The sequence below is a fragment of the Aptenodytes patagonicus genome, chromosome 1, assembly GCF_965638725.1.
Source record: "Aptenodytes patagonicus chromosome 1, bAptPat1.pri.cur, whole genome shotgun sequence".
NCBI classification, from domain to species: Eukaryota; Metazoa; Chordata; class Aves; order Sphenisciformes; family Spheniscidae; genus Aptenodytes; species Aptenodytes patagonicus.
In genome coordinates, this window is record NC_134949.1 from 51,800,329 (window position 1) to 51,824,171 (window position 23,843).

The 23,843-nt window shown below is 42.9% G+C and overlaps 1 protein-coding gene across 1 annotated transcript; it reads right to left on the bottom strand.

Annotated features, from left to right (window-relative positions):
* Positions 1-6: 6 nt before the first annotated feature.
* Positions 7-16,138, bottom strand: NDUFA12 (NADH:ubiquinone oxidoreductase subunit A12). Its single transcript, XM_076334603.1, has 4 exons — positions 16,015-16,138; positions 11,335-11,417; positions 10,258-10,345; positions 7-279 (listed from the first exon to the last, which is right to left on the bottom strand). The coding sequence occupies exons 1-4, from the start codon at positions 16,101-16,103 to the stop codon at positions 99-101; spliced, it is 441 nt and encodes a 146-aa protein (XP_076190718.1). The 5' UTR covers positions 16,104-16,138; the 3' UTR covers positions 7-98.
* Positions 16,139-23,843: the final 7,705 nt, after the last annotated feature.

Below are 23,843 nucleotides of genomic sequence, written 5' to 3' on the forward strand. Positions count from 1 at the left end.
TACAGCTGTTATAGGAGGCTTTTATTTTGAACAAAATCAGTGAAAATACAATTTATGCTGAAAGCCAAAGCTGAGGCAAGTCACTTTTTTTTTTGTTGTTATTTGCTAGCTGTTGTAGGTGGGATCCACTCTTGTATCTTCTTGCGAGTAGTAGAGTAAGGTACGTACTGTCCAGGAGTACCACTCAGATTGAATTTATGGTTCTCCCAGATAAATTTACGAGCAACTGGTGGATGAGTAGTTGGAGGGTCATCCGTCATTGAGTGAAGCCAGCGATGCCTTAAGAGGAAAAAGACACAGTTATTAGAGAACATTACATGATCTGTAACAAGCCTTCCTCCTGACTCCCAAGGGTTCTCCTCTGAAGAGACACTAAGTATTTATTTTGAGAGCGGGGAAAAATAATTTTAATCCAGTATGATTTTGAATGAGACTACAGGACACTGATTTAAAGTCATTACACAAACATAACTGATAAATAACAGTTCTGCTTCCAAGCAACTGAAAGCACACCTGAGTTTGAATTTCCTGTTCCTTTGAACGCTTAGTATTTGGGCAGAGAATATTTCATTGTAACGTGTTTGTATGGCCTTAACCAGCCAGCCAGGCCAAGGCAGGCACTACAATTGACAAAACCACAAGGTTTTGGTTTGTTGTCTGGGGTTTTTTTGTTGGGTTTTGTTTTGTTTTGTTTGTTTTTTAATTACCAGAAGACTATGCTGCACAACAATTTCTACCATTTGCAAAGCATTCATGAGGCTACCACTTGGGATATGGATTAATGATGCAGGTTCACCTAAAACAATCACATAAACGTTTACTGAATGCACAATAAAATGATTAATACCAATCTGTAATGGGGTAATTACCAAGTGATTATAGTGATTATCCTTTACCTATGAACTAAATGTCAATCCTCCCCTGTGCAAACAACATTAAAGATCAAGCAAAGTATCTTCCATAACAATTTACTGTGAATGTACTGAAACACTACAGCAGGGATCAACTGAATTGATTTAATCCCATTTCTATTTCAGTGCCCAAAGCAACTTTCAAACCTGAATAATGTTTTAATTATCTGCCAATTTACATGTACTTCATACTGTATGCACAGTTACAACAGAAGTGAGGTTATGACTTTTTTTGCAAGCTTATGTATTTTTTACTGAGGTAGAATTAAAGAGGCTTCTGCTAATCAGCTTTTGCCAAAGACTTGACCTAAAAATACGAAGTCTTCTATTCCAGTTGTTATTAGAAAGCCTAAAAATTGCATCTTCAGCCTTTAGCAACTAATCCGGCACACTTCATTGATAGAGCAAAACAAAACCACAATTCAAGTAGTGAGAAATAGACTGACAAGTATATTCTAAATCTGAAGAGCTCTACAGAAGGTTGATTATCTTTTCAGTCAAAGAGCTTCTAGACATTTATTTCAGAAAAACTCACAACTCTGCATATAACTTTAGTACAAAATCTCACTTTTAAAAAAAAATGTCAGCCACATGTTCATTTTCTATAAGTAAAAAACAAACAAAAACCCCAAATGAAAGCCACACATTGTAGGACTACAGACTGCCAGGAAGCTGGCTTGAATACAAAACCGCATGGAACCGTAAGATCCTTTAAAAGTAAGAAGAAAAACCTTGTTTAGAGATAAAGAATGGCCTCCTATGGGAAAAATCATCCACTTAGGAGTTTGAAAATTATACGCACGTTCAGATGAAGTGACCCAATGCAACAGGAATGGGAAGGGGATCCCTCTCTTCCTTCCCCCACTCTCCTTTGTAACTCTGGTATCATTTGAAGTATACATTTCCCACTACTTCTATTAAAAAAGATTTTGGGTAATGATTTCTGTCTGGAAGAAGGTGGCCCCATAGCACTACTAATCACGATGTGGTCTGAGGATACAGGATCAGGCCTTGCTCAACTTTAAACCTGGCATTACCCAGCCTCTGAAATGCCCTGGCCACATTACACAAAGCTCCGACCTTAGGCGAACTCCCTCTCCCAATTCACACTGGTTAGAAGAATTCTGTGCACTAGTGTGCTTCACACCACCTGAGATACCACGTCCTATGACGGCTAGCATCAAAGTTGGCAGAAACGCTGTAAAACAGCTAACTTGACTGAGGTGGGATCATATGCTCATATCCAACAAGCCGGCTCTCCACTGCAAACACAAAGAAACACAGTTTGTGGCATGGGAGGAAGGGGAAAAGAACAGTCCATGTATCCATATACATTCTGCCAATACTGACTTAAGTACTGCATTTCAAAATGCTTCATAGTATCACTCCAGAGGAGCCTCAGCTTTTCAAAACTGCTTACCGTAACATATAGAGGCAACTTAAACACACACCTTCACCTGGCGACGCTTCTGGTAATAGTGGATGGGGATCCCGCAAACAAAACCCTATTTATGCACCTGTTGCCATGCCTCACAGTCCTCACGCTCCCCCGAGGGTCGTGCACACCAACAGGACAAACAGAAAATTGTCTTCTTGGGCAGAAAGGCAGTTACAAAGGCCCTGAAAGACAGGCTGGAGCAGGTGGAGCACAAGAACTGTATTAAAGCTCAGTTAAAATCAACTAGATTTCAAGCTTGCATGATGCCTGGCACCTCTTCTGTTACGAGTGTACTTACATCGTACACTCACTCCTTGAAATGTCAGAAAAATCATCACAATATTGACTTGAGCTTAATTACTCATTTAACTCAGGAGACAGAAAACAGAATAGTTTTATTCTGTCATTTAAACTACTGTTTTGCAGCTTTTCTAAGACTAAATCCATGAAGTCTTTTAAAATACAGTATTTTGGAGTAATTAAAGCATTTCTATATTGGCTTTCTGTATTTTCTGAAATTAAAAAATATCAGTATGATATTGGGCTCAAATTTAAATAGATCAGCAAAACCACTCCTTAAACTCCCTTTTCTCACTGGAAAGTAGAAAAATAATTGCTCACCTACAAGACAATTCAGTACAGTCACAGGTACTGAAATGCCTGAAGAGATTTCACAAGTTTGTTTAGAACTCCATCCACTATTAAGTACGCTTATATTTAAGTTTCAGGGCTTAAGCCTGGTCACAACAGATTCCCCTCAGAAGCCCAACAGGTGACTTATAAAAGCATTTTGATTTGCAAAGAGTCTGTTCTCTCAAACAAAAGCTCCCACTCTCCACTTATGCAAAATATATAAAAACTGAAAACTTTATTTTGGGAAGACTTTCCCCTTGACAGCCTCCCTCAAAGAGTCCTTTGAAGCCCTGATGTCTCATAGACTCTACTCCCAGATGCTCAAGAAAAGCTTTTCCTGCACTACATTGAACAGCATGAATAATGAGACTGGACATCTTGCAGATGGCCGGATTTCTATACAAACTCTGCCTATAAATCCAGGCATGGAAAAACAGGATTCAAAAGCAATTAATGTCTTAAAACCTACAAAGAAGCAGACAACTTGCACAGAGCAATGGAAATCAGGAGGATAGCAGAAGCTCTGAAGAGGCTGAAGCAGCTTCCTGAATCACAGAGCAGAGTCACTACCAAGCAGACTGGGGCTAGCAAAGCCTCTGGACTTCTCCTTGGGCAAACAGATGAAAGACACCTCAAAGTATCTCCAGCTGCCCTCAAGACTATGTAGAATTTTCTCCCAAGTCAGACAAATATTTAAAAGCAAGGAGATTTCAAACTGAAGCTACAAGGGACCGGAGCCAATTATATGATGTACAAGCTGTCAAACAAGAACCGATGCTACACAAACTCCGTAGCTACTACCATATGTGCATCTGCAAGGTTCAGGCACCGTCTACGTAAGTTCAGGACGTTTGCCAACTTGCTAGCATCCATTTTTTTCAACAAGTTAACTGTGTTGCAACAAGACAAAAGAGAAGTGAAGATGTGTGTTATGGTCAAAGGGCAAAAAGTATTTCAGTGCTTTCCCTAGTACTTTAAGTGAAGGAAAAATCAGGTATTTAACTTTGACTAGCATAAAAAGTAGCTTTTTTTATTTTAAAGATGGTCTTCACTTATTATTCCAGGTCTATGTATGGGAAGAGAAGGAAAAAGGGACAATAAACATGTTTTTATTTGTGTACAAATGGGACATAACTTCAATTTCTCATGCAAGCTACTATGAGATACCATTGTATAGTAATGAGACAGCATCCCATTTACCTGAAAACACCACATCAGCATTTAATCTAGTTATAAAACTCCCAAATTTATTGTGAAGCTACTGAAAGGATGGAAATTTTACTCCCCCATTCCTTTTCAGTTCAATCTTTTTGTTTTGTTTTCCCTCGCAGGCAGACCTGAAAAGCAGCAGTTTTACAGGAGAACAGCACATTTCTTTACATTTCTTAGTATGTTGGCACTTTAAGTCAGAGATGCTACATTTCTCCCTCCTTCAGCTGTCAAATCAGCTAACAAAGAGGATGTAGACTATTAACCTGGAATTAAATTTGAAATACTTCATTGTAGGAAGTTAACAACCCTGAAGCTCCTTCCAAAGATGTCAGACTTGCACCATAAGGAAATACACATCAAAGTACAGGACAAACATTGCACATACATAGGACAATGCTGGCAAAAGGAAGTGTCCCTGCAAAAGGAGAAAACTATTCTGAAATTACAGTTCTTTCCCCACAGGACATAACATATTGAAAGAACACATTATTTTTAACTAGTTTGTACACATAAACCAGTTGTCAATTTGTTTTTGCAAAGTATTTGGCCAAAACACAATCCAAATTACATTAAACCAGATAAATGATAAAATGAACAGTGTGCGGACAGCCTCAGAAGGCTTTGAATGTGATGCAAGCACACCTCTAGCAACCAGCAGGATATCAGGCCTTGACTTGCATGGCCTTTACATGCTCTCAAAAGGAAGCCTTACTCCACAGCATAACCCTGTTGAAAGTAGAAAATTGGGCTCCAAGTTGCGCCCCCTCAGTGGGCTCAAGCTTAACCTCCCAGAATCCTCCAAATGCAAACTTGGGCTCTTCCAAATTTCAGCTACAGGAGTATCCTGATCACTGAATCGCACATAGAAGCCCATGACAGGAATAAGCAGACACATAGGGAACTTTTGCATGTGATGTGAACATAACCTGAAAATCAAGACTGATATAGGAAATTTTGGGGAAAAATATGCTGCTCTTTCCTCTGACCCCAAACAGATTAAGGACAGTAAGATACTCGGTCCTCTCCCCTCACCTTGTTTCAGTGGAAATAACTGACAAACCCTTAGATGTGAGGATCAAAGAATCAAGAAATACAAGTCTGGAAGGGATTTAGACACTCTGCATATGCTTCAGGCCCAAGGAAGAGTCAGCTACATCACATCACTCCCAGCAGACAACTGCTTAAATTGTTACGGAGTTGCTGTAATACTGGCTTGCTCATCGTCCCAAACCAAGTTATACCAGTGAAGATGAGTACAATTTTTTAGTGGTAAGGATAGGAACGTCTAATCTGTATCACTTCTTCTCTAATTTAAACCTACTGCTTCCTATTCCACCCATCTATCTGTGAAAGACGGACTATGCCTTTTTCTTCCTCAAGAGATTAAATGCTTCAAGATTATACCCATGGTCATCTCCTCTCCTTTTTAAGCAACCCCAAATCTTTCCAGCTGTCTTCAGAGGTCTGATTGTTCCTGCTGCTCTTCCCTAGGCTTCTTCCACTGGTCAAGCGCTATACCCTATATAAGTCTTCCTGGTAATAAGCAGAAAGGAAGAGTCACTTTGCATGAGTGCAGGCAGTAATTCTTTCTACTTCTCAGGAAGGCACACTTCTTTCCCAGCGGTATAATGTGGACTTACTCAATCTGCCATCACCATAAAACCCAGATCATCCTGCAACACTGCTAGTTGCTCTCCTCCTGCACACCATAAAGCAAGAGGCTGCTGGTGCCAGAAAAGCAGGGTCCTGCCCTCTGTCTCTACACCCAACCATATGATTTCACTCCTCCTTTTCCTCTTGTGATCACAAAGTGAGACAATGCAACTTGCCACGTTGCCAAACTTAGGAGTGCAGATAATCTGCAGCTGGTAATAACGTTCATGAAAAAAGCAGCACTGAGCACTTTGATTCATCTATCTATATTTTACATCCCTAATATTTCACTTCTCTGTGCAGCCTTTTATTAAGGGGGAAAAAAGCTAACACTGCTTTAAGCACACTTCCTTACTAACAAACCTGCCCAGAACATTTCACCTAGGCTTCAGCTTGCCTGTGATCCAAGCCTGCTTCTACCAGGGCAGGTGGGAGGGTGGATGGAGAGAACTATAACCCTATAGCCCTTGCCCTAGGAAGAGAGCAAACCGCATTATTATCAAGAAGTACACATTCAAGATAGCTAGTTTTTAACTATGAAAACTCTTTGCCTGTGAAAATACTTTTGGTACCCTAACTAGTACTTATAAGCTGTTCAGGGATTCCCAAGGAGTCACAGGTTCCTCTTAACGCTAACATTTTCTTCCCTGAAACCATTCAAAAGCTTTTCTACAGAGACAAAAGTATAAAATATTAAACCTGAAAGTCATTTATCCGTATCATCTTCCTGCTTGATTTTTTATTATTTCTGAGCAAAGAGAAAAAAGTTTTGCTTGTAATGAGTGCACCTGTACACAAGTTGTGACTACACCTCAATGTGAGCACATGCATGAAGCAGCATATACCAGTTGTATAAAGTGGTATCGCCTGGGACTCCTGGGGGTGATTTGCTAATTGTAGTATTTTCAGGTTGGGAGATAAATGAATGAGGAACAAAAGGCGATACTGGGCCTTCTAATGTAACAGTAAAATGGAAATGAGCTTACCACACAGCCCAACGACTAGAGCAATTCGGTAGTAGAGACATCTATGAAAGCACTAATTAGAGCGCATACAGGCATCGGTATAAACAGATTTAACTTTTATTGTTTGTATGTTCACAGAGCACACCTGATCAGTGTTCACAAACGGAACTACCAAGTTCCTGCAAACAACATGCTCTGAACAGTAGGAAACGAAACAAGTATTTTGGTATTGCCCAATAACTTGCATAGCATTACAAGAAGATTAATACTAATCATTCCCAATGCAAGTATTGAGGGAATTTAAAAAAAAAAGTCTAATTAACTTGTCTCCAACAAAGTAGATACCAACATCTTCATTTTGAAGATAAGAAAAGAAAGCCCAGAGTAACAAAGAAGTTAAACAATACAACTAAATCAGAATAAACCACAAGCCTACATAATCTGGTAGGTCAATGTTTTAAAAAAGCAACAGTCTCAATTCCCTGTATAGTAGACATATGTCAAAACAACTCTTTTCATTTCCTTCAGACTGTGATTTCAGTACATCCATTGTCAAAAGACATTACGTCAATTATTTCAGAATACTGAAAATATTCAGTAGTTCCTAAAAACGGTATTACAATATGTTACTACATATGAGATGTTTTTTCTTGCTGCTTTTTCCTTTTCTCCAGTATCTGACAGGAGGTAAAGGGTAGCTAAATGAATTCTCATTTTATTTTTTCCAGACAGTTGTTTTCAGAACTCTTCAATATACCAAAATGTTTTTTTCCAATTCATCATGCATGATGAGGTCCACCTGTATTTCAACAATCCAAGCATTCATATTCCACAGTCCTGAAGGCAAATGACTGACCACAAAATTATACTTTAAGATGCACGGTATATTCAACAACTAGAAACATGGAGAAAACACAAACCAGAAACCTGTAGTATGACTTATACTGGGGGAAAAAAAAAAAGGAAGAAAGTGTTTTTCCTGCACACCTGCTAGTGTTCTCTATACTTCCCAAGAAAATAGTGTAATTGGTACAATAATCAGTAGTGTAATCCTACTTACAGTAGCATTTTTATAAGAGTACTACAAAATCATTACAAACTAGTTAGCATTACTATTTAAAGAAGGAAAATCTGAAATCTCTAGGTTAGCCCTGGTCTTAAACCTCGATTTTGTTAAAAGTGTCATCTTTAGGCATGACAGTTGCAAAATATTTTCTGAAAGTAACACCAGCATAAACAGTGCAGTAAAACCTGCTTCCACCTGCAGAGGGTGCAACAACATACCCACAAAATGCTCTACTGAGCTGAATTAACTAAAACCCACAGTCAAAAATCAGTGTTTAGAAGAAGTATTCAGATCACAACCCAGCTGTTACAATAGCACTTTATATGCTTCCCAGTTGACCCAAGGACAACAAACTTGTCTCACCTTTCCATCTGTTGAAGGGAAGGCTAGTGCTTTAAGAAAGAAACATTTTTTACAACGAACAGGACAGATACTACTATACTATGGACCAAATTAATCTCTTCGTTCACAGAAGTAATTTCACACAATCTAATTGATTTCCAACAAATTTCTGGGTCCAAAAAAACCACTCATTTCCTGCGTAGTTGCACAACCCCAGTGTTACACTGACAGCAACTTGTACAATATATTAACAGTCTCAATTCAGAAGCCTATGCCACGTTAAAAATTTAAGACAGTATACCAATCACATGAAAAAAAAAAAAAATACAGAGTCTTAAAAGACATTTATTCCCAGTCAAAATACTTCTATTTTTAAAGATGTATCTAAACAGTACTGAATTACAGGTCAGTGATGTAGATGTGTCACGAAGCTAGGATTCCTACATAAGAATAAACATCTAAGGTTGCCATGGGACATACAAATTTATCAGCAATAAAAAAAAAAAAAAAAGAAAAAAACTGAACAGTACTGCACAACTAAGCTTCCTGACAAAAATACCTTAGACCACAGGACTGTTTACCCTTTCGTGCCCCATTGCACTGACCAGTCTTGAAAATAATGAAACGTTTACTGTTTCTTCTAGGGTAATTTTTTCCACATTGATAGGAAAACAAGTTTTTCTACCTCACTAATTTATGTGATCTAAACAAGCTACTTAATCCTAGAAACATCCCTTTGATACTCAGGAAGAAACCCTTTATCGAGGTTTGTAAGGACACAATAAACAACACATAAGCACAAGCAAAGAAAAAAAAAAACCAGCAACAAAACCTATGCCTCAAAATAAGGAAAATCTTGAAAACCAGCACAGTCTAATAGTGAAAGGATAAAAACTAGAACCAAACAACAGTTATTATGCAGATAACAAGGAACAGCCCCACACTGGCACGAACATGCTAGTTTCGGAGATTCTAATGTCACTTCTAAAAAACAATGCCGTTAAGCTCTTGCTGGAGAAGACATAAAAAAGCATTAACTACATCAAACATAATTTTAAGGCTGAGAGAATTTGAAACAAAATTGACTACCTAGACAGTCTACCCATGCATTTCTCAAATGTTCTAATGAGAGCCACAATTTAGGAGTTTAGATAATCAATCTCAGCCTTGGCACAGAACTTCTATCACAGGAATAATAAAAACCAGTGTTCACCAGTGCTCAGTCTACCCAAGCACCTCTTACTTTATATCACCTTTCATTGCTTTGTGGCTGAAGTGCTATTCATATTCCTCAAGAATCAGGTAGAGATTGTTTTTGCTAGTATACACTGTTACTTTATTTGGTGTGTGTTTTTCCTGAGTTATTTAGGAAGACAAAAAGAGTATTAACAGCTGTGCGGCCAGAGACCTTCTGGAACTCAAGGTTGTACAGAATTATTACTGAAATGCATGGACAGAAAGTAAAACCTTCAGAAAAATTATAGTCAAGGAGCAATCAACACACAGAGCATCCTGGTCCTTTGCTGTTCATCATCTTGTACAGTATCAATGTATATCAATTGAAACAACTGTGCTGTTAATGGCTGTGGATTAAGGAATGTTGTTCCATCATTGCCTTACGTTCTTCAGGTCCTTGTCTAAAATGGATAATAAAAACATTTTTTCTACCTCTGGCTGCTCAATGCTATTGTAGGCTTTGCCAAACCATTAAGATGAAATCACAACTAATAAGGAAAATTGGAAGACTGGCTTGACCTGCTCAATCTGGCTGGCAAAATGCTTTTCTCATTCCAAGAAGCAGTGACTGCGACCGTCAGGACAGTGAGCAATAGAACATAAAACATTATGAATGCAGTTCAAAATTAAAAGTAACCAGTCTGAAATCTTCTGGTCATATATAAGATAGCTGCGTCCAAGAAAACTTTATTACCATAAAATTGTTTGGCTTTTTTTTAATCTTCTGCTTTGTAATATAAGAAAATATACAGGCAATTACACAATTGGTATCTGTCCACATTATTAAGCTAAATGGTTTACCATTCAGGGGGCACCATACTTCCATCAACTTCCCAAAACGTATTTTTGCCATTCATTTCATTAGTATAGATGACCCATCTGTGTCGACCTTAAGTAAACAAACAGAAATACCGTATTAGCTCAAAAAAATAAATTATTTTCATATAAAGGAGAGAATTCATGAAGACACAAGGAAAAGTATTTTGACTAAAAGTATCTACCATTATGGGCACTTACTTCAAAGTCAGTACAGCTTTTATTTTTCTAAGTCTTCTGTATTTCCACCGTTACTGTATTTTCATATGGCTGAATCTAACGCTCTCACAAGGAAGCAAGTTTTAGCTATTGTATAAGTAACGGGAAATAGGAACTTAGAAAATTTTCAGGCGGAGAAACAGGTTTGGGGATTTTTTTTCCCCATTAGAAGGAGTCTTTTCCAAAAGGACATTGCCAATAGCAACTTAAGATTAAACTAAGTTTCAGCCATATAAAACTACCAAGCAACGTTTACCAGCAACTGCTTTCCCCAGGTACCCTACAAGTTAACCTACAGTAGGCAGAGCTTGGCCTAACCAGCATGTTAATTGCTCACGTGCCACCTTCATTGTTTTAGGTGCTACCTTTTTAAGTATTCTACAAACATTATTTAAAATCCCATTACTTAAGGTAACAGAAATTTTAAGCTAACCTGTGTTTCTTTGCCCTGAAGTGATCATATAAGTAAGTACAGCTGTGAGGCAGTTTTAAAGGCAGTTCTCTTTCTTCCCCCACCTGTTAAGCTATCAGCTTTTAGGTCAAGGACCAAATTCAGCTCTCAATCACATCATCATATAGGCATACCTACATGGAGAGCAGCTGACTGGCTTATATTTATCCCATATTTATTATTTCAGATTGTCCATGTTTGCAAATGAATTGAGGGAAGCAGCAGAGAGACAGAAGATGTCAAAGTATTTCTATGAGCCCCCTCTCTAAGACTCACACAAGTCAAGTGCGAGGAAGTCTGGCAGGCAACAAGTTCTATTTCACTAGCAGAAACTACACAAGCTATACAAAGTTGGACAGTCAGTCAGGAGGTGTTCACCTTAGCACACATACCAAAGAAGTTTCTTTTGTCTTCATAGTATTTGTTTCCATATTTGTCAATTCCTATCAGCGTACCAGTCTTCAAATCATTGACCCTGTGAATTCCCAAAACAACAGTTTCAACTGACATCATCTTAGAATGAAGTTGTGATAGAGGTTTCTCAGGGGTTGGTAAAAATCTGTAACGAAAACTCTTAAACACATATATGTAAAGCTATTCAAAAAACTATTCAAGCTTAAGGACTGCAAACCATAATCACCAATTCCTGCAACTAATGTCAGCGTGCATTTACTGTGCGCCCCACTGACAGGACAATAAAAGTCATACAAAAAGGCTTTGGGGGGCTATTATTTATTTAAAAGCTCTTTATAGTGGAAGATAAAGCAACTCTGCAATATAGCACAATTTGACACCCACAAAACTTTAAATACTGTGGAAGGGAGTCCCTGAGACACATCTTAATTCACTTAGTTAAAGATGTTACCATCCTTCTCAACTATTTCTTACTACCATTTCAGCTTGAATTGCCATGTAAAGTGGTCAGCACTGAAGCAGCTTAAGAGATCTCACATCTGTGTGGGCACTAACCTCCAGGAGGGGAACAGTAATATTTTAAGCCATTGTACCTGCTTGCCAAGGAAATGCATGCTAAACCCTAAATTACAATTGTTACTTTCTAGCTTTTGTGTAACTGTGAAAGATGCAAGCATTTACCCTGCCACTCTGGGAGACTTACACTGACCCAGGTAAGGTATATACCAGTTTCAACTCTTTATACAGAACATATTTTAACATTACTGTACATATCAATAATTAAACTGAACCTGTGATTTACATTCTATTGATAAAACCTTAAAATTACTGAAGTGCTCTTTTCCCCCTAGATCTGCATCTTTGCTTTCCTTTTTACTGACATTTATCCCAGGCAGAATTACGTAAGGAAAAGTTTACTCTCAAAGGTTTTAGTTGTTTGTAGTATTATACGCACTCTCAACTCAGTCCCAAGTGACAGAAGGGATGTGCAAATGCACGCTTCCTTAGTTGGGAGTTTAACTATATAACCCACAGATAAAGGGGTTTTTTGTTGTCTTTTCTCCCAGGGTGCACGAAAGCGATAATCACTCCACCAAGTACTCATTTTAAACCTCTGTGGTCCCAGGCAGATTCTCTGACACAGCTCTCCTCTGTCAAAGAAACACTCAAAGATCTCTGGCTCAGCTATCCAAGCCTGAGCTCCCAGCTTCAGAAAAAAAGAGCCATTTCACTGCTGCTCTCCCTTCCTTCTTCCCCTCCTGTTCTTGTAAGGGTTCTTATGCCCGTGTCCTGACTACATGCCCTGAATACTGGTATCAAACACTAAGAGGTATTTATGGCTTCCAGAGGACATTTTCCAGCCAATTTCACTGAGTTTTGAGTAAGGAGAATGTTTCCAGGCATAGGCTCTTAATAATTTGACTTCTACTGCATAAAACATGTTCCAGCTGCCTTAGTGGGAAACATATAGAGAAAAGCAGGGAAATTCAGAATAAAACCCTTGCAGAGAAAGAGTCTCCTGACTTGGGTAAATCGTTTTTCCAAGTTACCCGTAATTACTTCTCAAACACATCAATTATTGCAAGAAAGATACACCTTGATTACTCCTCCTGTAAGTGCCAAGTCTATTCCTTGAGCTGGAACAGAAGATTCAATGGCTTGAAAGGTGAAGGGGAGGCAGCAGCTATGTTTGTGGTTGGTACAGTTATGAGGATCAGGTGTGATTCTCCACCTAGCACACCTCTCTTCTAACTTCAGTCTTCTGAAAGAAAAAAAAGAGCACTGCCTCCAGTCTTGCTTGCTCCCTTTTTCTGCGTGGTAGAAAGGTGTCCACACAGCCTGTGATCTTTGACTCACAAAAGCTCCCTGACAAGACATTCATTAAGATGTGCTTAGGAAGAGGCACTCTGGTGAAACCTAATACTCAAACTCTTCTACACTTTTATTTCCCCAGCTCCATTTCTTCTTGAGAACTGCCAGCGTAATAGCTACAGCCTGAGAAGGGAAACAAAGTGGAGAAGACAACTTGAGGGGGATAACAGAAAATAATAATAGTAAAATACTAGCCAGGGAAATCATATATTGTCTTGACTTATACTGCTTAACAGCTTGAAATTTCCCTCTAAAAAGTTGTGCAAGAGGAAGGTCTATCTGACCTGCTTTCTACAGTGGAAACAGAAAAGCCAGAAGCCGCCTGTCACCACAGCTAGTAGGAATACAAAGTTGAGACCTCCCAAAAGTCAAGCTGACTTCAGAAAAGCATACAATATTGTGCCATAAAACAAATGAGAAAATAATTTAAAATGTATAATAATTGTAAAGGGAGCAATACATTGACTGACCGGAAGAAGACAACATGCTCAGCGGAAAGAAATACAGAGGTTACTAGTGACATTCCACAAAGAATGTTGAAGTTCTGTACTGTCTTCAGGGCTGGAGCGATACCACCAGAATGAAATTCAATGGTATGAAGGTCATAGCACATAGAGTTAATTTTCTTCCTAGTAGCTGGCACAGTGCTGTGTTTTGGATTTAGGATGAGAATAATGTTGACAACACACTGATGTTTTAGTTGTTGCTAAGTAGTGCTTACACTAGTCAAGGGCTTTTCAGCTTCTCATGCCCTGCCAGCGAGAAGCTGGGAGGGGGCACAGCCAGGACAGCTGACCCAAACTGGCCAAAGGGATATTCCATACCATATGACATCATGCTCAGTATATAAACTGGGGGGAGTTAGCCAGGGGGTGGGGACCGCTGCTTGGGAACTGGCTGGGCATCAGTTGGCAGGTAGTGACCAATTGCATTCTGCATCACTTATTTCGTATATTCTTTTATCATTATTATTTTTGCCTTCCTTTTCTGTCCTATTAAACTGTCTTTACCTCAACCTATGAATTTTACTTTCTTTTTTTTTCCTCTCCCCCATTCCACTGGAGGGGGGGAGTGAGTGAACGGCTGTGTGGTGTTTAGCCGCCTGCCAGGTTAAACCACAACAGACAAGGTGATCCACCTGGAGACTAGTAAGATCTGAAGCACTGCCTGTGTAATCACAAAGAAAACATCTAGATGTCACAAGGCAATAATGAGCTGCCAATTAAGTGACACATGGGGAAAAAAAGACAAGCTGATCCTAGGATGTACCAGGTGAACTGAGCTGTCTTCAGTGAATAAAGCAAGCTCTCAAGCCACTGTATGAAAACACTGATGAGGCCTGATCAGCAACTGTGTAAAATGTTATGTTTAACTGTTCAAAACAGATCAATTTAAACTACAAGAAATAACAGAAAAAGGGCTAGTATGATGAGTGGAAAAAAAAGTCTTCAAGAAGGCTCAGAAAGCTTGGCTTGTTTATTCTAGTGTAAGAGAGCCCTTGACATATAGCAGGGAACTTTACCTTTGTGAATCCTCCCTATCCCATACTCCTGACTGCCCACTATTGATTAAAAAAAGGCTTTTTGGCTATGAGATCAGGCCTACAACATTCACTGTACCCTGAAGAAATGTTCTATTACTTTTCCAAGACCAGCTACAAAGATAACACAGGTTACTGACACTGCTGAATTTGGATCATGTACAATTCAGACTTCCACCCTACCTTTCATTAAGGATCTGAATAAAAAAAGAGTACCTTAGTAAGTCTGCAGCTCCTCCTATTTAGGAGGAGCTTCAAGCACGCTGTATCACAATTCAATATACTTTTCACAAAGTAGAAATGAGATGTAAGTGGGGAAAAAAAATAGGAGAAAGTTTAATGTGGACGAGTGCAAGGTTCTGTGCTTGGGGAACAAAGTACACAAACACGACTGGAAACACAGGCTGTGACTAATTCTGCAGAAAATGTCACTGGGGCTAGAGGGCGTCCAAAGCTGAGCACAGGTCAATGGTGACAACCCGTTGCCAAAGAGGCTGACGTACGGTTTGAAGTGTTAAAGAATTACAGCCGGTAAGGCAGATGAATTAATTCTCAGCTTTACACCGCAGGCTTTCAGCAGAAGCATGGCTCTCAAATTTGCACACCAGACAGTTCAAGAAAGCTGTCACCAGCCTGAGGTGATCCAGAGCAAACAGCCGGCGGGCCAGCACGATGGTGGTCCACAGAAGCACAGGAGGTGGCTGCAGCAGAGCGGAGCATCACCACGGCGGACACGGCTGTAGCAATAGGGCTAAGAAGGACTGAGGTTGGATACCGGGAAAACCTGCCCGGGCAATACTGACAGCTCAGCATCGAGAAACCCACTAAAATACCTAAAGAAGAGAGAATAACCGCCGGAGCCTGCCTGGGGAACGCTCTGACCACAGCATCCGCTGCCGACTGGGACTCAGGGCGGCAAGCCGTACCGCCCCAGCACATCGCCCCTCGGGGCAGCGCACGGAGGCCTGCACGGAGCGGCCTCCTCCTGAGGCCTGGCCCTGCACCGCACACCGCCCGGCGTGAGGCAGAGCCCGCCGACCACCCCGGCGCTGCGGTGAGCAGCGGCAGCGGTGAGGTGCGGCAGCGGCCGCCCCGTGTCGTCCCCCCACCCCCGCCAATCCCGCTTCGTACCAGGGCAGGGCGCCCGCGACCCGCCCGCCCGCCACCCGCCAAGGTGACCCCGCGGCGACGCGGGAGCTGGGAGTCCCCCCGCCGCCTGCTCCGGGCGCACCGGGCGCTCCGTTACCTCAGCAGCTGCCACAGGGCGCCGCGGACGCCGCCGTGGCCGCCGAGGTGCTTCAGCGCCCGCTTCAGCACCTGCACGTACTCCGCCATCTTGGGGCGGCACCGCTCGCTCCCGGCGCCGCCGCCGTTCCGCCCCAGGCCGCCCCGCCCCGCCTCTCGCCCCCTTGCCGCGGCCCGGCCCCCTCGCCGGAGCAGCACCGCCTCCTCCGCCCGAGCGACAGCGGGAAGGCTGAGGCGCTGGGTCGCCGTCCGCCATTTGCTTGGTGGTTTCCCAAACCCGCCGGCGGGACGGGACGTGGCTGCGGGTGGCTGCCCGAGCCGCGGAGGCTGGGCCGACTGGACGCGGCCTCTGGGGCCGCCCAGGCCTGCGTCCGGCTTGGAGCAGGCCCGCTGTGCCTCTCCCTGGCCTGCCCCTGAGAATGGGCAAGGAGGGATATTTACTGCCCTCTGGGCAGCTCGGTGCTGCCCTGCCCAGCTGCCGAGTACGTTACTCATACTGCCTCACAAGCAGCTCTTCAGGCTTCCCCTCCTGCTCCGTGATCTGCTCTGATGAGGAATATGGCTCCGTCGTCCTGGTTAACTCTCCTGCAAACAGTTGTAGGCTGCAATTGGATGCCCCTGACCACCTCTTCACCAGGCTATAGGTGCAGAACTCCCTCAAAACTCATCTTCACAAATGCACATATCCCTGGCTGTTGACCATTACGACAACCTTCTGCTGGAGCAGGATCTCAATACCCTGCTTGAACAGGACCCTGGTATCCCAGGTGCTGCCTCACCAGCCAAGGAGATGATAATTTCCCTGGACTGGCAGACCACGCTTCTCCCAGTACAGCGAGTATGTGGTTTGCTTTGTTTGTGATAACAGAACAACTAACCAGAAACATAGCCGTTAGTGGGATCCTTCTTCTGGCCTTTGTTAAGGTTGCTGAAGGGTACCTTCTCATGAAGGTACAGGGGTTTGGGCTTCCAATCTGCATAGTCTAGATCTATAAAAAGAGCATTTCCTACTGCTCACGTGTGAAGATCAGCAAGAGACAAAGAACTTCAGGATAAGGAAAAAACCCCTTTTTAATAGAAATGTCTACTGTCTATCCCTTATTTCACACAGGTCACAAGACCTGTGATGAGAAAAGAGTTACCAAGACTGGCAGTGAGGAGTCCAGGATTGCCTAGATCAAAAATTAGGAGATAGGGGAGGTGACATCTCACCCCATGCAGACTGTGGGTGATGGTCAGATGTTGTGGTTTAACCTCAGTCAGCAACTGAGTATCACACAGCCGCTCACTCACTCCTCCCCCTCCCCCCCCCCCGGCGGGATGAGGGAGAGAATTGGAAGAGTGGAGGTGAGAAAAAACTCATGGGTTGAGATAAAAACAGTTTAATAATAGAAATAAAATAATAATAGCAATATAATAATAATAATAATACACAAACCAAGTGATGCACAATGCAATTGCTCACCACCCGCCGACCGATGCCCAGCCAGTCCCTGAGCAGCGGCCCCCCGGCCAACTCCCCCCAGTTTATGTACTGAGCATGATGTCACATGGTATGGAATGTCCCTTTGGCCAGTTTGGGTCAGCTGTCCTGGCTGTGCCCCCTCCCAGCTTCTTGTGCACCTCCAGCCTTCTCAGTCGGTAGAGCATGGGGAGCTGAAAAGTCCTTGACTGGTGTAAGCACTACCTAGCAACAACAAAAACATTGGTGTGTTATCAACTTTGTTCTCATCCTAAATCCAAAATATAGCATTGTACCAGCTACTAGGAAGGAAATTAACTCTATCCCTGCCGAAACCAGGACAATATCCACCCCTTATTCTATACCATCTACGTCATGCGCAAGTCTCATATTTTCCAGTACATTTCCATTAATCACCGCCCCTTTTCCTGGGTTTATATATATATATACACACACACACAGAGATATCACTCCCTTAGTCTATGGGCCGTCCCTCTAAAATGTTCGGTGAGTTCATTTAGTCCATGACTTCGGGCTCCACCTGTCGTAATAATCTTCCAGGGCAGGAAAGATGGAGATGGTATGTGGTGTTGGATTGTTTCATGTTGAAGTCAGTTCTGGTACCATCATCACTGTGCTTTGCTTGGTTTCATCAAAGTTATTCTTCATTAATCTGGGTGATTCTTACTGTAGTACCATTAGTATGGCATATAATATTATGTAGCACTTAACATCACATAATTCAGATCATTGGCTATTCTCACCCAAAATCAAATCCCCTTGAGGTACACATCAGACTTCCCCATCCTTCTGCATTATCCACCAAGTGCACCCAGGTCCTTGAGCAAAAGCAATCCCATGGATGGGTTTGCCTTTGCCCAAGGCAGGAATAACCCAAACTGTTTTCCCCAGCATATTTTTTATGTGCACTGCAGGGACTTTATTCCCATCTACAGTACGTAAAAGTTCTGACTGGGCAGGGCCAGCTCGATTGGCAGATCCCCTCGTGTTGACTAACCAGGTGGCCTTTGCTAAATGTGTATCCCAATGTTTGAACGTCCCACCACCCATTGCTCTCAGTGTAGTCTTTAACAGCCCATTGTATCGTTCAATTTTCCCAGAGGCTGGTGCATGACAGGGGATGTGATATACCCACTCAATGCCGTGCTCTTTGGCCCAGGTGTCTATGAGGTTGTTCGGAAATGAGTCCCGTTGTCTGACTCAATTCTTTCTGGGGTGCCATGTTGCCATAGGACTTGCTTTTCAAGGCCCAGGATAGTGTTCCGGGCAGTGGCATGGGGCACGGGATGTGTTTCCAGCCATCCGGTGGTTGCCTCCACCATTGTAAGCACGTGGCGCTTGCCTTGGCAGGTTTGTGGGAGCGTGATATAATTGATCTGCCAGGCCTCCCCATATTTATATTTCAGCCATCGTCCTCCATACCAAAGAGGCTTTAACCGCTTGGCTTGCTTGATTGCAGCGCATGTTTCGCATTCATGGATAACCTGTGCAATAGTGTCCATGGTGAAGTCCACCCCTCGATCACGAGCCCATCTGTATGTTGCATCTCTTCCTTGGTGACCTGAGGTGTCATGGGCCCACTGAGCTAGAAATAATTCACCCTTCTGTTGCCAGTCCAGATCCACCTGAGCCACTTCAATCTTAGCAGCCTGATCCACCTGCTGGTTATTTTGATGTTCTTCAGTGGCCCGACTCTTGGGTACGTGAGCATCTACGTGACGGACTTTTTTACAACCAGGTTCCCCACCAGGGCACCAGTATCTTGCCACAATGCGGCAGCCCAGATGGGTTTGCCTCTGCGCTGCCAATTGCTCCGCTTCCATTGCTGTAACCACCCCCACAGGGCATTTGCCACCACCCATGAGTCAGTATAGAGACAGAGCACTGGCCACTTTTCTCCATCAGCAATGTCTAAAGCCAGCTGGATGGCCTTTACTTCTGCAAATTGGCTCGATTCACCTTCTCCTTCAGCAGTTCCTACAACTTGTCGCACAGGACTCCATACAGCAGCTTTCCACCTCCGATGCTTTCCCACAGTACGACAGGACCCATCAGTGAACAGGGCATATTGCTTCTCATTTTCTAGTAGTTTATTATACATTGGAGCCTCCTCAGCACGCGTCACCTCCTCCTCTGGTGACATTCCAAAATCTCTGCCCTCTGGCCAATCCATGATCACTTCCAGGATTCCTGGGCGACTGGGGTTTCCTATTCGAGCCCGTTGTGTGATCAGTGCGACCCACTTACTCCACGTAGCATCAGTTGCATGATGTGTACAGGGGACCCTCCCTCTGAACAACCAAGCCCAGCACTGGCAGTCGGGGTGCCAGGAGGAGCTGTGCTTCAGTGCCGATCACTTCTGAAGCAGCTCGAACCCCTTCATATGCTGCCAATATCTCTTTTTCAGTTGGAGTATAGCGGGCCTCGGATCCTCTGTATCCCCGGCTCCAAAACCCTAGGGGTCGACCTCGAGTCTCCCCAGGTACTTTCTGCCAGAGGCTCCAGGTAGGGCCGTTCTCCCCGGCTGCGGTGTAGAGCACATTTTTTACATCTTGCCCTGCCCAGACTGGCCCCAGGGCTACTGCATGAACTATCTCCTCTTTAATTTGTTCAAAAGCTTGTCGTTGCTCAGGGCCCCATTTGAAATCGTTCTTCTTCCGGGTCACTCGATAGAGAGGGTTTACAATCAGACTGTAATTTGGAACATGCATTCTCCAAAAACCCACGATGCCTAAGAAAGCTTGTGTTTCCTTTTTGCTAGTTGGTGGGGACATGGCTGTTATTTTGTTGATCACATCCATTGGGATCTGATGATGTCCATCTTGCCATTTTATTCCTAAAAACTGGATCTCCTGTGCAGGTCCCTTGACCTTACTTTGTTTTATGGCAAACCTGGCCTTCAGCAGGATTTGGACTATTTCCTTCCCTTTTTCAAAAACTTCTCCTGCTGTGTTGCCCCACACGATGATGTCATCAATGTATTGTAGGTGTTCCGGAGCCTCACCCTGTTCCAGTGCAGTCTGGATCAGTCCATGGCAAATGGTAGGGCTGTGTTTCCACCCCTGGGGCAGTCGGTTCCAGGTGTACTGGACGCCCCTCCAAGTGAAAGCAAACTGTGGCCTGCACTCCGCTGCCAAAGGGATTGAGAAAAACGCATTAGCAATATCAACTGTGGCATACCACTTGGCTGCCTTTGACTCCAGTTCGTATTGAAGTTCTAGCATGTCCGGCACAGCAGCACTCAGCAGTGGCGTGACTTCATTTAGGCCACGATAGTCTACTGTTAGTCTCCACTCTCCATTAGACTTCCGCACTGGCCATATGGGACTGTTAAAGGGTGAGTGAGTCTTGCTGATCACTCCTTGGCTCTCCAGTCGACGAATCAGCTCATGGATGGGAATCAGGGAGTCTCGGTTGGTGCGATATTGCTGCCGGTGCACCGTGGTGGTAGCGATTGGCACCTGTTGGTCTTCGACCTTCAGCAACCCCACAACAGAAGGGTCCTCCAAGAGACCAGGCAAGGTAGACAGCTGTTTAATTTCTTCCGTCTCCAAGGCAGCTATACCAAAAGCCCACCGGTACCCTTTTGGGTCCTTGAAATACCCTCTCCTGAGGTAGTCTATGCCAAGGATGCACGGAGCCTCTGGGCCAGTCACAATGGGGTGCTTTTGCCACTCATTCCCAGTTAGACTCACTTTGGCTTCCAATACAGTTAGCTGTTGGGATCCCCCCATCACCCCAGAAATACAGATGGGTTCTGCCCCTATATAGCTTGATGGCATTAAGGTACACTGTGCACCGGTATCTACTAGAGCCTTATACTCCTGTGGGTCCAATGTGCCAGGCCACCGAATCCACACAGTCCAGTAAACCTGGTTGTCCCTTTCCTCCCCCTGGCTGGAGGCAGGGCCCCTCTAGTCCTGGTCATAGTATTCGTTTCTCTTTTCTTGTAAACATGAGTCAGAAGTCCCTTCATTAAGATCAGAAGTAAGATCAGCCCTTCTACTCTGTCTGGGGAACTGCCCGCTGGAAACTGGAGCAGCGATTTTCCTGGAAGAACACCCTTCTGTGATTGTTTTCCCTTGCAACTCGCGTACCCGTGCCTCTAGGGCTGAGGTAGGTTTTCCATCCCACTTCCTCATGTCCTCTCCGTGGTCACGCAGGTAAAACCATAGGGTGCCCTGTGGTGTGTACCCTTTATACTCTCTCTCTTGAGCAAAAGAATGCTGACTCCTAATAGCCAAGATACTGGTCCGTACAGGTATGTACTCTGTATAACTCTATCCCTGCCGAAACCAGACATCAGAGAAGAGCTTAACAGTCTTGCCTCTCCCTGGCTTTTCCCAACTCTGGCAGTCCACTAAGGAATGTGTATCTCTTGGCTCATCCACCTCTCCACCCTGCCATCTCTGTCTTGTCCCACTGCCTTCTCCTGGTTCTGCACCAGCAGGAGGAAGTATTTTTGATCGCCCTGCTATGGACATTGGGAGTACTTTACTGCTGTCGCTGCAAGGCTGGTCTGGCAAGGTGCAGAAACTACTTCACTGACCTTCACAAGGCTAGAGCTACACAGGTCAGCCAAAAATACATTCACGGTACCTTGTCAGAGGACTTGGAAAAGCACCCGGTAAACACATCATCAGTGCTGCAACCAGCACTGGCGAATCAGCAGAGCCCGGCTGTCAGTCAGCATGGAGAGGCCAAGCTGCTGGGTGCTGCCACCATCGGAACTGGGGATTTAGGAAGGGGCAAAGCAGGAGTCAAAGGGAAAAATGAAGTAGGTGGTGTTAAACCTGAAAGGAAAATGAGACTGGGAAAAAAGTCTGTCAGCCAAGTTCACAGTGTGGAAATATAATACCCATTTCAACGTAAAGTCTAGCGGTCTTAAGTTTCCCATTCAAATTTTTTTAATTTGAACACAAGTGATTTTGTGTTCAAACACAAAACACAGGCCCTGCTGATTCAGTGCTCTGTCCTCTAACCACAGCATGTTTCATGCTAAGTCTCAGTCTTCAGTACACTTGTGGCAGGGTATTTGCATTTTCACAATCAAAACTCTTAGAAAATTTATTAAATATATTAAAATACACTCAGATAATTGTACATTAGCAGGCAGAAAAACAGGGAGGAACATTTACAGTCAGAATTCACTCGTTTTGTTGTCTGTAACTTCATACATGGAAAACATTATTTTGATATAAACTACTGATGATGAGTGTAAAATATGAAAGAAATGTAGTTTAAATTAGGTCAACCAACTTTTGAAGCATTGGATAGGTTCAACTCTTGAACCAATTTCTAAGCCTATTCCTGATTCATGGAACTGGGATAATTTTCATTGACTGAGAGTATAATTCCATGAGCATTTTCTCTCCTGGCAGTGAAATAACATTGGTTGTGGTTTTTTTTCCCAAGGGTTAAAATGATCTGGATCACTTCACTGATCCATGTGGCACCATGGTTCTTAGACTGAGACCGCTGTGGAGGATAGGGCATTGTGACACAAAGCTGGAAGAAGGGATCAACTTCTTATGTGACTTTGATCCTACAGAAGATTTTGTGGAAATACATTCTTAGTAGCAGAAACATTTTACAGTGTCTTTGAATGACATTTTGATTGTTCTTTGTACTGCTTTTCTCCATTAATTGCGTCAAGTGAGATCTCCACTGAGAATTTCATTAGCTTGTAACTGCTCAAGTTCCATCACATCTACTTAAACTGCTTTTGTTAATGTGTTTGGTCACTGACCGTAAAAAAAGAATCTTACTACTGTGTTCAAAATTCTCCCTGAACTTGGTGCAAATGTCTCGGTCAAATACAGTGGAGTGCAAATGCAAGTATAGCATCTTCCTAAGAATTTATTTGGGCATCTCTGGGAGACAGCATCGAAATGCTGTTTCGTCACTCAAGTAACTTGTAAAACTCATGCACCCATAAGAAATTTTTCATTCCCAGTTTTTCAAATTTAAGACTCTGTTAGATGTTGCTTTTGTTCCCCAAAAGTTAGTACACTGAACCTCACTGCCTCAAAAACTCCTGCTAAACACATTTAATGCTGCCTTGTTTTTCTCCTCTGGTCCAAGTAAATGGCACAGAATTACTGACAGAACTCTTTTTTCAGGCCTAAAAAAACCTCTCTCAAGTCTGAACACGAGTTAGTTGCTTCTTTTCTAATACAGATTCAGAGTGTAACAAACAAGAACATATTTTTCAAAGATAAACAAATCAATTTCCTGAATGACTCAAAGGATGACATGCAACTTCCCTTAACTTTGATAGCACACAACAGTCTCACTGATTGCTACATATTTTAGTTTTTCTTTAAAGAGCTTTATTCAGTGATACA